The sequence below is a fragment of the Spodoptera frugiperda genome, chromosome 24 (genome assembly GCF_023101765.2).
Source record: "Spodoptera frugiperda isolate SF20-4 chromosome 24, AGI-APGP_CSIRO_Sfru_2.0, whole genome shotgun sequence".
NCBI classification, from domain to species: Eukaryota; Metazoa; Arthropoda; class Insecta; order Lepidoptera; family Noctuidae; genus Spodoptera; species Spodoptera frugiperda.
This window is the reverse complement of record NC_064235.1, coordinates 2,777,972-2,790,099: the sequence shown is the minus strand read 5'-3', so window position 1 is coordinate 2,790,099 and position 12,128 is coordinate 2,777,972. Positions and strand designations below refer to the sequence as shown.

General features: G+C 39.1%; 2 protein-coding genes and 1 long non-coding RNA gene across 4 annotated transcripts in view; 1 reads left to right on the top strand and 2 right to left on the bottom strand.

Annotated features, from left to right (window-relative positions):
• The window catches only part of LOC126912297 (uncharacterized), a 126,150-nt gene extending 125,735 nt beyond the window's left edge, over nucleotides 1-415 (top strand). Inside the window, exon 2 of the long non-coding RNA XR_007706928.1 lies at nucleotides 362-415. This is a non-coding gene — a long non-coding RNA (uncharacterized LOC126912297). The remainder of the gene's footprint in view (nucleotides 1-361) is intronic.
• The window catches only part of LOC118278643 (probable tyrosyl-DNA phosphodiesterase), a 47,270-nt gene extending 35,167 nt beyond the window's left edge, over nucleotides 1-12,103 (bottom strand). The window contains exons 1-14 of one of the 2 annotated variants that reach the window (XR_007706847.1): nucleotides 11,973-12,103; nucleotides 11,784-11,885; nucleotides 11,284-11,440; nucleotides 9,616-9,794; nucleotides 8,738-8,917; nucleotides 7,932-8,034; nucleotides 7,363-7,485; nucleotides 6,334-6,429; nucleotides 5,587-5,757; nucleotides 4,936-5,104; nucleotides 3,163-3,265; nucleotides 2,679-2,778; nucleotides 1,962-2,166; nucleotides 333-581 (exon numbers count right to left, since the gene is read on the bottom strand). Coding sequence is in view for 1 of the 2 variants with exons in the window: in XM_050703538.1 (XP_050559495.1) it covers nucleotides 444-581; nucleotides 1,962-2,166; nucleotides 2,679-2,778; nucleotides 3,163-3,265; nucleotides 4,936-5,104; nucleotides 5,587-5,757; nucleotides 6,334-6,429; nucleotides 7,363-7,485; nucleotides 7,932-8,034; nucleotides 8,738-8,917; nucleotides 9,616-9,794; nucleotides 11,284-11,440; nucleotides 11,784-11,885; nucleotides 11,973-12,009 (1,863 nt within the window). In the remaining variant the exon portion in view is untranslated. Of the gene's footprint in view, nucleotides 1-263; nucleotides 582-1,961; nucleotides 2,167-2,678; nucleotides 2,779-3,162; nucleotides 3,266-4,935; nucleotides 5,105-5,586; nucleotides 5,758-6,333; nucleotides 6,430-7,362; nucleotides 7,486-7,931; nucleotides 8,035-8,737; nucleotides 8,918-9,615; nucleotides 9,795-11,283; nucleotides 11,441-11,783; nucleotides 11,886-11,972 lie in introns of those variants that run through there. The other variant, XM_050703538.1, reaches the window with a different exon arrangement.
• LOC118278720 (alpha-centractin) overlaps nucleotides 1-12,128 on the bottom strand; it is an 800,945-nt gene that overhangs the window by 453,396 nt on the left and 335,421 nt on the right. The gene's annotated exons all lie outside the window — the stretch shown is intronic.

Below are 12,128 nucleotides of genomic sequence, written 5' to 3'. Positions count from 1 at the left end.
TCGCGGGTCCGATTGTCCCACGGAAAAAGAAATGATTTTTTTAGGGTATAAGCCGGTAAACGAGCAGACGGATCACCTGATGGTAAGCAATCGCCGCCGCCCATGGACACTTGAAACGCCAGTAGGGCTACTCCGGTTTTCGAATGCGAAGTTTCGTTTAATTTTCGGCCGTAGGTTTGAAACATCAGAGTTGTTTGAATTTTCATACCCTGTCTTTCTATCGTATTCTGTGAATATATTTTTTTATATTTAATGTGTCGACGTTTGGCCTATCTCGCCTGATGGTAAGTGATGATGCGGCCTACGATGGAGCACGTCTGTCCATAAGCAACCTATTCACTCGGGCCTTGAAGACACCCAGGTTATACCCATCAGGAAACACAGACTCCGGCAAGGAGTTCCACTCCCTAGCAGTTCGCACAAGGGAGCTTGAAGCGAAACGACTAATTTAAATAATCAGAGACCCATGCTTTCATGTCGGGAGTGTATTTAACAGGGGGCAAGTCGTATGGTATCACCAAAGACTTCGCCTCTCGGGTTCTGCTTGTACCCAGGTCAAGAGGGAAGTAATCCTCGTTTATCTGAAAAATAAAACATACATCTTAAAAAAGTTATGCTTATCGGCTTACTCACGTAACTGTTTGATAATAACTATCGTAACACATACTAAATTAAATAAAAATCACGGTTTACTCGCGTAAATTAATGGAGAAAAGCTCTACTAGTTTCGAGTCACAGAGGGACTCTTCATGTCGCAGCGTGCGCAGACGCGGCGATATCTTTTTTCCTATTTTTTTTTTCTTAAAATAAACGTTGCCCTACATTAGGATTTTCTCCTGTGTCGTGGGTGCGTTTACAAACATACAAGTTCATGTACACATGACACCCAGACCCGAAACAACAATTTGTGGATCACACAAAGAGTTGCTCCGTGCGGGAATCGAACCTGCTATACGTTGCGCGGCAACCAGTTGCCCAGCCACCGCGCCAACCGTGCAGTCATAATATCGCGCAGCCTACTGTGTAGACCGTGTGGTGCGCGCCTACCACGCCCTCTGTCGGCAAACATTATGTTAATTACACTCGGTAATTTCATCGGCGTATATAGTGGGTTCAATTCCCGGGTCGGTACAAAATCAGTATTACACGCAACGCCTACTGTGTCTCTACTAACTAGTAGAACTTTTCTCCATTAATGTACGTGAGTAAATCGGGACTTTTTAGTTAAGATTATTATAACTCTGTGACTTCACGTTTGGCGCGGTGGCTGGGCAACTGGCTGCCCCGTAACGTGTAGCGGGTTCGATTCCCAATCGGAGCAACTCTTTGTGTGATCCACAAATTGTTGTTCCGGGTCTGGGTGTCATGTGTATGTGAACTTGTATGTTTGTAAACGCACACACGACACAGGAGAAAATCCTAATGTAGGGCAAAGTTTTTAAAAAAAAAAAAAAATGTTTCTACTACACCAATCGATCGACAGCCGATGGATACTATCTGTCGATGGTGGAATGGATTGGTCGATGTCGACCGGAATATAATCAATCTAAGTCGACCAATGCCATCGACCGGCAATCGATCGATTGGTTCGTCGACCGGTATCCATCGATCAATTAAAGCTACCACAACAATAGGGACGATGACTGGGTCAAAAATAAATTATTACAACTTTTCAATACAATTAATAAAATATTCAAAAATAATCATACTCTCATTCGTAAATTTGATGAACTTCTTAATTTTCCATTTTTTTCTAGCCAAATTTCTAGAACTAGTCTGCTATTTGACGTAAAAATCTGATGACGTCATAATAGAGTATTTCATACAAAGTTCATAGAAAATATGGTTTTTGACGTTTCGAAAAAAGTATTGAATTTGACTAGTAGGAAACATGCCTATTGATTAATGTCGACCGATGTCGATTGATGCTGTAAGTGTAGCAACACTCTAACTCAACTTACCACGAATTTAGGCAACAACAGTATACCAGCTTCGTAGCTCATGATCCTTAAGGCTCCATTTCCCTTGTTCACCTGCCCCCACGCCGCCTTGCTGATGTTGGCCGAAGTGAGGAGGTAGAACGCTGCCTTGCCATTCAAATATCGCGTGTATGACTTTATATGGGGCATCGCTTGATTTCTACACGTCAATTTTGCTTGCCATTGGCTGAAAAAAAATGTTATATAGAGATCTGAATTGATATATAAAGCTGTACCATTACTATGAGTTTGCTTTACGTTTAAAGTAATCGAAACGAGAGCGCGTTCGGTGCTCTGATTGGCCAGCTTGAAGAAACCAACCAATCAGAACGCCGAACGCGTTCTAGTTTCGATTACCTTAAATCTATGGCAAACTCGCGTTAAAAAAATGTTTGTTTTAACGCGCTCATCTCCAAAACAGAGTGCTACCACGGCCTCACAGAAAACCGACGTGAAACAGCGCTTGCGTTGTGTGAGTGATGTTACCAGAGGCCTAATTACCCCTCTCCGCAATCTTCCCAATCCCCGATTCCTCAACAACCCCTAAATTCCTAACCCCCAAAAGGCAACGCACTTGTAACGCCTCTAGTATTTCAAGTGTCCATGGGCCGCAGCGATTGCTTACGTAGGTGATCCGTCTGATCGTTTACCGGCTTATACCATAAAACACATAGTAAGCTTATTAATTATTATACTCACTACAAGTAGTTGTTCAGCCACGGCTGTTTGGCATGTACATCCCCCGCGTACGGCAGACACCCGCCGCCCAGCAAGTTGTCGTGCGACTGACGGACGTTCTCTGCGGATATTGTTAAAGCCGTTAAAAAAATATTGACATTTGGCATTGACTTTAAAATTTGACTTTAGTATTTGATTTTAAATTTGACTTTGACCTTGGAGTTCACATTTGACTTTGTCACTTCACTTTGACATTAATTTTAAATTTGACTTTAAAGTTCGACTTAACATTGACTTTGACGTTCGAATTCACATTGACTCTGAAGTTCGACTTGACATTGACTCTGAAGTTCGACTTGACATTGACTTTGGAATTTGAATGACATTTGACTTGACATTTGAATTTTACATTTGAGTTTGACACCTAACTATGACGGTTGACATGCGACTTTGACATTTGATTTTAACATTTGATATTTGACTTTATCTTTCACACTTGACTTACCTAACGACGGGTACACGATCTTCAATTCCGGCGGAGTCGACAGCAACTGCGACTGATTCTTGATTTTAGTGAAATTATGCAAGAAGTCTCCGGTCAACCATAGCTGCAAGCGAATATAGACCTTATTATTTACTAGTATTAGAACTCGAAACGGGATATTTACCATGTTTTTCTATTTTTATGAGTTTTCGATATTTCGACACTGTTGCAAGCGCCATGATCACGGATGAACTGGAGTAAATGCGGGTGGATGTTTAAGAGCATGTTAAATATCCCGTTTGTAGTGTAGTTGTAGTGACCATGTCAGTTTAAAAACTTATTATTTACGTTTGTAATACATTCAATATATAAAATTTCCATGTCACGATGTTAGTTACTATACCCCTCCGAAACGGCTTTACCGATTTGTACCAAATTTTGTATACGTATTCAGTAGGTCTGAGAATCGGCTACTATCTATTTTCTATACCCCTAAGGCAGTTATACCTTATTATTTACATCTGTAATAAATACATAATATTATAATGCAACGTCACGCCTTTTATCCCCGAAGGGGTAGGCATACGATGCGGTTACGAGTAATGCGCTATTCAGACACGCACTTTTCACAATTTAGAAACGAGTGAAAACAAAAACAAACAAGTGAAGCGAGCACTCGCCGGCAGTGTGAACAGTCAGCGATCAACTGTTTGTATATGCATCTCTTTTGTTTACAAGGAAAGTATAACTATTGTACGTTTCTTGAGCGAGAAAATAGCCGATAGTTAGTCGTTCACTCGCCGTTGGTGGGACAACTGCCTAAGTTATAAGGGTTGTTCACCTTAAACATTTGTTCTTTAATATTTTGACAATATTATTTTTTTTGTTTGTTTTTATCTAGAAACTAGAAATAGTTTATAAGGCAAGACAACTTTTGCCGGGTAAGCTAGTAATATTATAAAATCAACGCACTTATAACGCCTCTAGTATTGCAGGTGTCTATGGGCGGCGCCGTTTGCTTACCATCAAGCGTTCCTTCAGCTCCTTTCCCGCCCCATATCACAGAAAACATATACAGTAGAATCCGGTTATAACGACTACCAAGGGACCGGTGACATTACGTCGTACTACTAGCCTGGAAGTCGTATCAAACGAACAGAAAAAAGTTCTTGGTTTCTTCGGGCGGTATGTAGCAATGCTGCCTCAACAGAGACCCCACTCGGTCATACCCCAGTCGAAGTCAAAATGTGAACCCGGCACTGAAGCCACTAGGAATACGTTGATTTATTAATTATTCAAATTATGTAAGGATGTGTAATGTACGTACATAATGTACCGCTTTCTTATATGGAAGTGTAAATCTATTCTAACAACTTTACATTAAATGCAAATGGTCTGTAATTTTTGTTTATTTCTGGTTTTATTCGCGTTTTATCGCGTCACTTGGATTTACCTACAAATACGTACTGCCATAAAATAAACAGTCAATTTCCAATCAGAGGCGTCGCGCGGGGCGATAGTTGAGATAGCTAATCATTTATTTCATTATTTTCTATGAATTATTTGTAAACACGGCAACGCTCGTCGTTTTGTCGTTGTAACCGGACAATTATGTGTGAAATTCGGTCGTTAAAAGCGGTTGGTCGTTGTAAGCGGAGTCGTAATAAACGAATGTCTATTAATGCAAGTTTATACTAAAACCAAACAAATGCCTAAACTTTCGTCGCTAAAAACGGTTGGTCGCTATATGCGAAGTCGTACTAAAGGGACTACACTGTATTACATAATACATACCTTAGGGTCCTTCCCATAGCTCCCAATACTGCTGGCTTGGGCTATTAGAGGCCAATTCTTGGTCTCTTCCGGGGGTATGCAACAATGCTGCCTCAAGAGTGACCCCACTCGGGTCATGCCCCAGTCGAAGTCAAAATGTGAGCCCGGCACTGACGCTACTAGGAAAACGCTGAAATAAAATATCAATTTCAAAAAACTACTACGGAGAAAAGGATTCTTCTTTATTTGACATTTGAATTTGATATTTTGCTTCATATTTTGCTTGACAGTTTGCTTTGTCATTTGACTTTGACATTGACATTGACATTTACTTTGACCTTGCCATTGATTTTGGCTTTTGACATTCGACAGCTGACTTTGACACTGATACACATGTCAGTTGAAATTTGACATTTGACTTTGAAATTTGTTGTCGTCATTGACTTTGACTTTTGATATTGGCATTGACATTGATATTAACATTGACATTTGACTTTGTCTTTAATAAAACAGTTTCGCAGAAACTACTGGTCTGAATTAAATAATTATTTAGTGTTGGATAGTCCATTTATCAAGGAAGACTATAGACTATAAATAATCACGCTACATTTAATAGGAGTCAAGTAGCAAGTGAAACCGCACCATACCAGCTAGTTACACAATAATACTTACTTGATATGACTGAAATCGCATCGTTTGACTCGATCCACGTAAAAAGCTAAGTTGGGTAAATGATAATTGTTTAAGTATCGGAGTAGACTCGCTTTGAATAATGTGGGGGAGTCTCCATCATGAGGCATCGCGTCGGGAGGTAGCTCCGGACAGGAGGGACTGAACCATAGGCTGAGGACAATGAAATAATAATTATGTTAAATAGAGGAAGATTTTTTAAAACGACTTTAAAAAACTGAGGTTCTCTGTTTGACCTGTATGTATGAATGTTTGTGGGCGATTATCTCGCGTTTGACTGAACCGATTTTAAAGTGGTTTTCGGCATAGTATTTTTCGGTCTTAAGAGACGGTTTTAGGAAGATTTTATATTACCCTTTTTTTCTAAACAAAAGTCACCTAACTTACTTCTTCGTACATCAGCTACGTGCCAATGAAAATCCCGTCAAAATCGGTCCAGCCTTTTCAGAGATAAGTCAGACCAAACAGACAGACAAACAAATGTGATTTCGGTATATGTATCGTATTACTTTTATACTTTTTCTTCTCCTCCAATAATATCTTCTGATTTATTTCGTTGCGGGATCCAAAACAGTTTTTCGCCGGATTTCAGTGTTCCGGTGTTTGTATGGTTGTATCTACTGTAGATCCTGGTGCACAGGAGTTGCAGCGGTATGGGAGGATATGGCGGACTTGTCCCATTAAAAAAAACTAGATCTATGTGTAAATTTTAGTGTTAATATGACTCACCCTTGCGTCCTATTCTCCCAATCATCTAGATACAGGTTGGCTGTTGAAACCACGACCCGGAGCGACCCGTTCTCATAGCATAGTATCATCATTTTACTGAAACAATAACATATAGGGTGACTGGTAATTAGTGAACGATATTTAAACACGTGATTGTACTCATGATTACAAACAACTTTCCCGAAGATACATTTTTTATATACATGTTAGTTTTATTTTTATCACAATAATAAAATAAGAAAATTTTGCGCGCGTATGCTAACGCATGACCAGCTGTTAGCAGCGAGGCGCCCGCATCCGCGTTATAGGAAGACTAGTAACTAGGTAGGTATTATTTAATGAATAAGTACATGTAAAGAGTTAGTTTAAGTGCTTCCTCACGCTAAAAACTTTTAGTAAAGTGACAGTACATGGGCAACTATTGAAAACAGCTAGAACAGGAGTCATCATCATCATCACCAGCCTTTTATAAGTGGCCACTGCTGACGAAAGGCCAAGAAAACCGACGTGAAACAACGCTTGTGCTGTGTGAACGAGGTTACCGGAGGCCCAATTACCCCCCTTCATAATCTTGCCAATCTCCGATTCCCCAACAACCCTTAAATTCCTAACCCCCAAAAGCCAAGCAACGCACTTGTAACGCCTGTAGTGTTTCGGGTGTCCATAGACGGCGGCGATTACTTACCATCAGGTGATACGTCTGCTCGTTTACCGGCTTATACCATAAAAATAGGCCTCTTCTCACACTGAGAAGGTTTGAACATTAATCACCACGTTTGCTCAATGAGTAGACCAACTTGACTGCACAGTTGGTGCGGTGGCTGGGCGACTGGCCGCCGTGCAACGTGTCGCGGGTTCGATTCCCGCACGGAACAACTCTTTGTTTGATCCACAAATTGTTGTTTCGGGTCTGGGTGTCATGTGCATGTGAACTTGTATGTTTGTTGTAAACGCACCCACTACACAGGAGAAAATCCTAATGTGGGGCAACGTTTTTTTAAAAAAAAACACAACTAAACATATACTTACGTGTGATGTTTCCCGAACGGAGAAGACATGGTGACCTGATGGGCAGTCACCTGCGGTTTCTTCTGACTTATATTTTTTAATTCTGAACATTCTTCTCCGTATAAAATTGTTAGCTTTTTCTCACTGAAATAGAAAATATATTAAACGAATGATTGAATGCTAAAAATGTAATCTTACTAATATTATAAATGCGAAAGTTTATGTGTATGTTTGTTACTCAATCACGTCAAAATGGCTGAAGGGATCGGGATGAAATTTGGAACAGAGGTAGTTTTTGTCTGGAGTAACACATAGGACCCTTCCGGCTCGAAAAGCAACAGGAACAGGGATAGTTTTTAATCAGTAAGAGTCTGACACTCCCTCTCGCCTCGCTCAGGGCGGGAGAAGTCACTGAATGATCCCCCCCCCCCCCTAAAAAGATCGCGAGTGAAAAATTCCTACCCCCTTCCCATTGAAGTGAGTGAGTGAGACGAAAGATTCAACATAGGTATACAATGTACACCCTCTTTTCACCAGTTATATTATGAGTCCCATGTAATAGGGGGTGAGTCTAATAAATAGTTGCTTACCTATAACCAGCGAAGTAGTATTGTGCCAATAGCCATCCTATTTCCACCATGAAGTTGATCTGTAGAGAGCATTTCAACTCTCCTAAACTCCTGTCTAGGATTTCTGAAAAATAAGTGAATCTCTATAAGTGTGGGAGAGCCATGCTTCGGCACGAATGGGCCGGCTCGACCGGAGTGATACCACGGCCGAGCAGAAAACCGACGTGAAACAACGCTTACGTTGTGTGAGGGAGGTTACCAGAGGCCCCCCTCCGCAATCATCCCAATCCCCGATTCCCCAACAACCCTTAAATTCTTAACTCCCAAAAGGTCGTAACACACTTCTAACGCCTCTAGTGTTTTTGGTGTCTATGGGCGGCGGCGATCGCTTACCATCAGGTGACCCGTCTGCTCGTTTACCGGCTTATATCATAAAAAAACACATCTTAACACACTTGCTTCTCATGCGTGAAGGCTCAAGTTCCAAACCTACCACCGGAGAGTACCAATGCGACTTTTTTCGTGCGAAGTCGGTGGCAGAAGTTAATAAGAACCATTAAATAGGGATGATGATTGGGTCAAAAATAAATTATTACAACTTTTCAATACAATAAAATATTCAAAAATAATCACACTCTCATTCATAAATTTGATGAACTACTTCATTTTCGTTTTTTCTAGCAAAATTTCTAGAAATAAGTCTGCTATTTGACGTCAAAAACTTATGACGTCATAATAGAGTATTTCATACAAAGTACATTTTTGACGTTTCGAAAAAAGTATTGAATTTGACTAGTAGGAAACTAGCGTATTACATTTAAACTTACCTAAAAACGTGATAGAGTATGGCTGACTATGCGTCCTCTTTGAATCTTTAATAGTTGTATAGAACACGTGGTAGGGGGCGCTGTTAGCGTGTTTGGCAGCCATGTTGCCTTTTGGAACAACAACAGATAGGAAATCTTCCGCACGACGCGTCGGAGGCACTATGGGGCGGTAATCACTGTCTGGGAAAATTAAAAAGTTGATTGGTTTTTATATAGGACAAGTCAAAGTCAAAGCATTTATTTCAATTAATCCTAAATAAGGCACTTTTGAAACGTCAAATTGAATTGGCGCTCGTTCCAAAGTGTTGCTTCGAATGGAGAAGAACGAGCAAGAAACTCCATCGTTACTCTTTAAAAAAAAAATTAATACAATAAACAAGCCCGCCACAACCTCCCATACCGCTGCAACTCCTGTGCACCAGGATCTACAGTAGATACAACCATGAAAACACCGGAACACTGAAGTCCAACGTCTCAGGGACATGAATGACTGTCTTGGATCCCGCAACGAAATAAATCAGAAGATGTTATTAGAGGAGAAGAAAAATAAAACGATAGTTTCCACTTCCCTCGGTGAATTTAATGCAGGAGACAGAATGACTTAAGCTTAAAGGCACAAAGGAGACTGCATAACTGGGAGAAGCCCAGTCGCCAAGTGGTTGGTTGGTAAATCTAAATAGTTTTAAATAATAATATAAAAATTTTAAATAATATATCCTGGGATATGGCAATAAGCTCACCCCCTATTACATGGGACTTATAACACAAATGGCGAAAAGTTGGTGTACATTGTATAGCGGCATTACATGCACACGTAATGTGCACCTCTGCGGAAATAAAATGCGTGACATTGTGTGTGTTAAAAATAACTAATATACCTTTAACACTCTCCGTACTTCTAGCAGTCTTACTCCCACCCTCTCTACTTCTAGAAGAATTATAACTCTCTGCACTCCTACTGCTAGACGGTGTCGGTTCTATGTTCTTTCTAGATGTAGAAGGAGTGTCCCTCTCCTCTTCTGTTTTAACTTCTGTGCTATTCTGTGTAGTTTCTGTACTGTAAAATATACATAGGTATAATGTAATTGAATTCTCTACTTTATTTTTATGTCATGAATATATGTTTTATAATATAATAAAAAATAGAGAATAATAAAATAAATAAATTGTATACACCCTTCACGCTGAATTCTTTACACCCTAAACTTGTCTATATCTTGCTTCTCCGTGGTAATACTTAATTTGCAATCTACATTGTTGTCTAATCTATCTCTATATCAAATGTCATCAAAATCGGTTCAGTAGTTTAGGCGTAATAAGCGGCTGATTATTCACTCCTATACAACCTCTGAGTTTGTTTCGGCATTTCTTCTCAGAGTAGTCGGATAAGAAATGCCGGCCTCATCTAGTTTTTAAAAATTTACATGCAAAAGTGTTATCTTATAACCAACTTGACAAAATAAATATCATTTATCTGGGATCCGGTATTTGTCTACGATTTTTTCATAAGTATCACTATGCTTGGTGTTCAGTTAACATTAAAGTAAATTGATGTTTAACTACTTACACTATAACGCAGAAAATAGAAATATAGCTGCGCGAGCGGCGGTGTACAGTCCGTATCGAATGCGGTCCTCCAACGCGATGTTTGTATATCTGTTATGTAGCACCATTCTTAGGTACTTTAAGCTTAGGTCTACATTTACATCTGTCTCTGACCGGGACAGCTTTTGATGGGATCGGAAACTCTCCATTTAATTTTTTATTTCATACTTTTTATAGGTAGGTTAGGTTAAGTTAGGCTTAGTATATTACATATACTTACTATAATTTCGATTCTTGTTAAGGTAAAGATTACATTTAAGGTCAAATCGTTCGCTTTTTTTTTTACTTATTAATTACTAGTTTTTGTTTCTATAAGTAGGCTAAAGATTACATTGGTGCAGGATTTATATTTTTGTATTGTATAAAACATTTTATTTTATTTTTTAAATTATTATTATTTTTTTTTTAATTTTAAATTTTTTTACTTTTGTTATTACGAAAAAAAAATATCTTTCAATATTTTCTTTCAGTGCGGTTTCATTTGAGACCCCGTCCCAGTATATTTGCAGACCTTCGGTTAATCTCCCGCTTACGTTACTTTCACCGCCCATAACTTTAAAACGGCTCAACCGATTTTCATCAAACATGTCTAAGAACACTCGCACATAAGTCCCCTTTAATACAAAAAAAACTAAATTGAAATCACTGCATCCGTTCGGGAGTTACGATGCCACAGACAGACAGACAGACAGACACGTCAAACTTATAACACCCCTATGTTTGGGTCGGGGGTAATTAAGCGTACATTGTATAGCTGAAATCCGTGCCATAATGGGCACCTTTGCCTGACTCCTTCAGGAATAAAAGGCGTGACGTTCATTCCACTATAGGTTTATAAAACCGGTTCAGTAGGTTAAGGCGTAATAAGCAGCCGGTTATCTGGTATCCGGTATTCAGCCAAATCACTATCTGTTTCATCCATAATTTAAACTCATACATACCTACTACTAGCCTCACTATCGAAGTTCCTCCCATGTTTGTATATCTGTTTGTGCACCATCATCTTAAGCTGGTCTACATACATCTGTCTCTGACCGCACAGCTTCGATGGGATCGGAAACTCTCCAGTACCAGTGTACGAGTCTAGGATTGATTCCACTGGAACATATTAAAAGAAATTGTTAATATTCGGAAACTCTCCGGTGCCAGTGTACGAGTTAGGATTGATTCCACTGGATAATTAATAAAAGAAATTGTTAATTAAATAATAGTTACAGCTTATTAGTTTAGTTTTGCTTCATAATGGATATTTTTTTACTGTTCACAAAAACCATGGAGGTTCACAATTTGACCTAGACTTTAAAATCTTTAGTGTAGTGGGTGCATAGGAATTAAAAAAGGGTAATCCCGTTATCAAGTTCTAATGCAATATCCAGTTTTTAACAATCTTCGTTTCCATATGTCTAAATAAAATGTTCATATTAAACTATTTTATACTTACAATGAGCATGACTGTACTCTCTAAAGTGTATAGGATTTAGTCTAAAACATTTCTCTGCATACGGACACTCAGATTTAGGCCTTTTTGCATTGATACCGCTGTCTGAAATATGGATAAGGTTTTCAATACAATTTTCCGTTTTACAACGACATATTAACATTAATCTAATAAGAAATGGGTTCTAAATACCTTCCATATTGTCTTTCCTTTTATTCGGTGTACTCATATTAAATATTGAGCCAGTTTTTTTAGTATTTTTGAAACTAATTCAAAACAAAATACGCTAAGTTCAAGGACTTTCGAATCTAATTTGACACTTTTGACAAATTGATGACAGTGATAGCA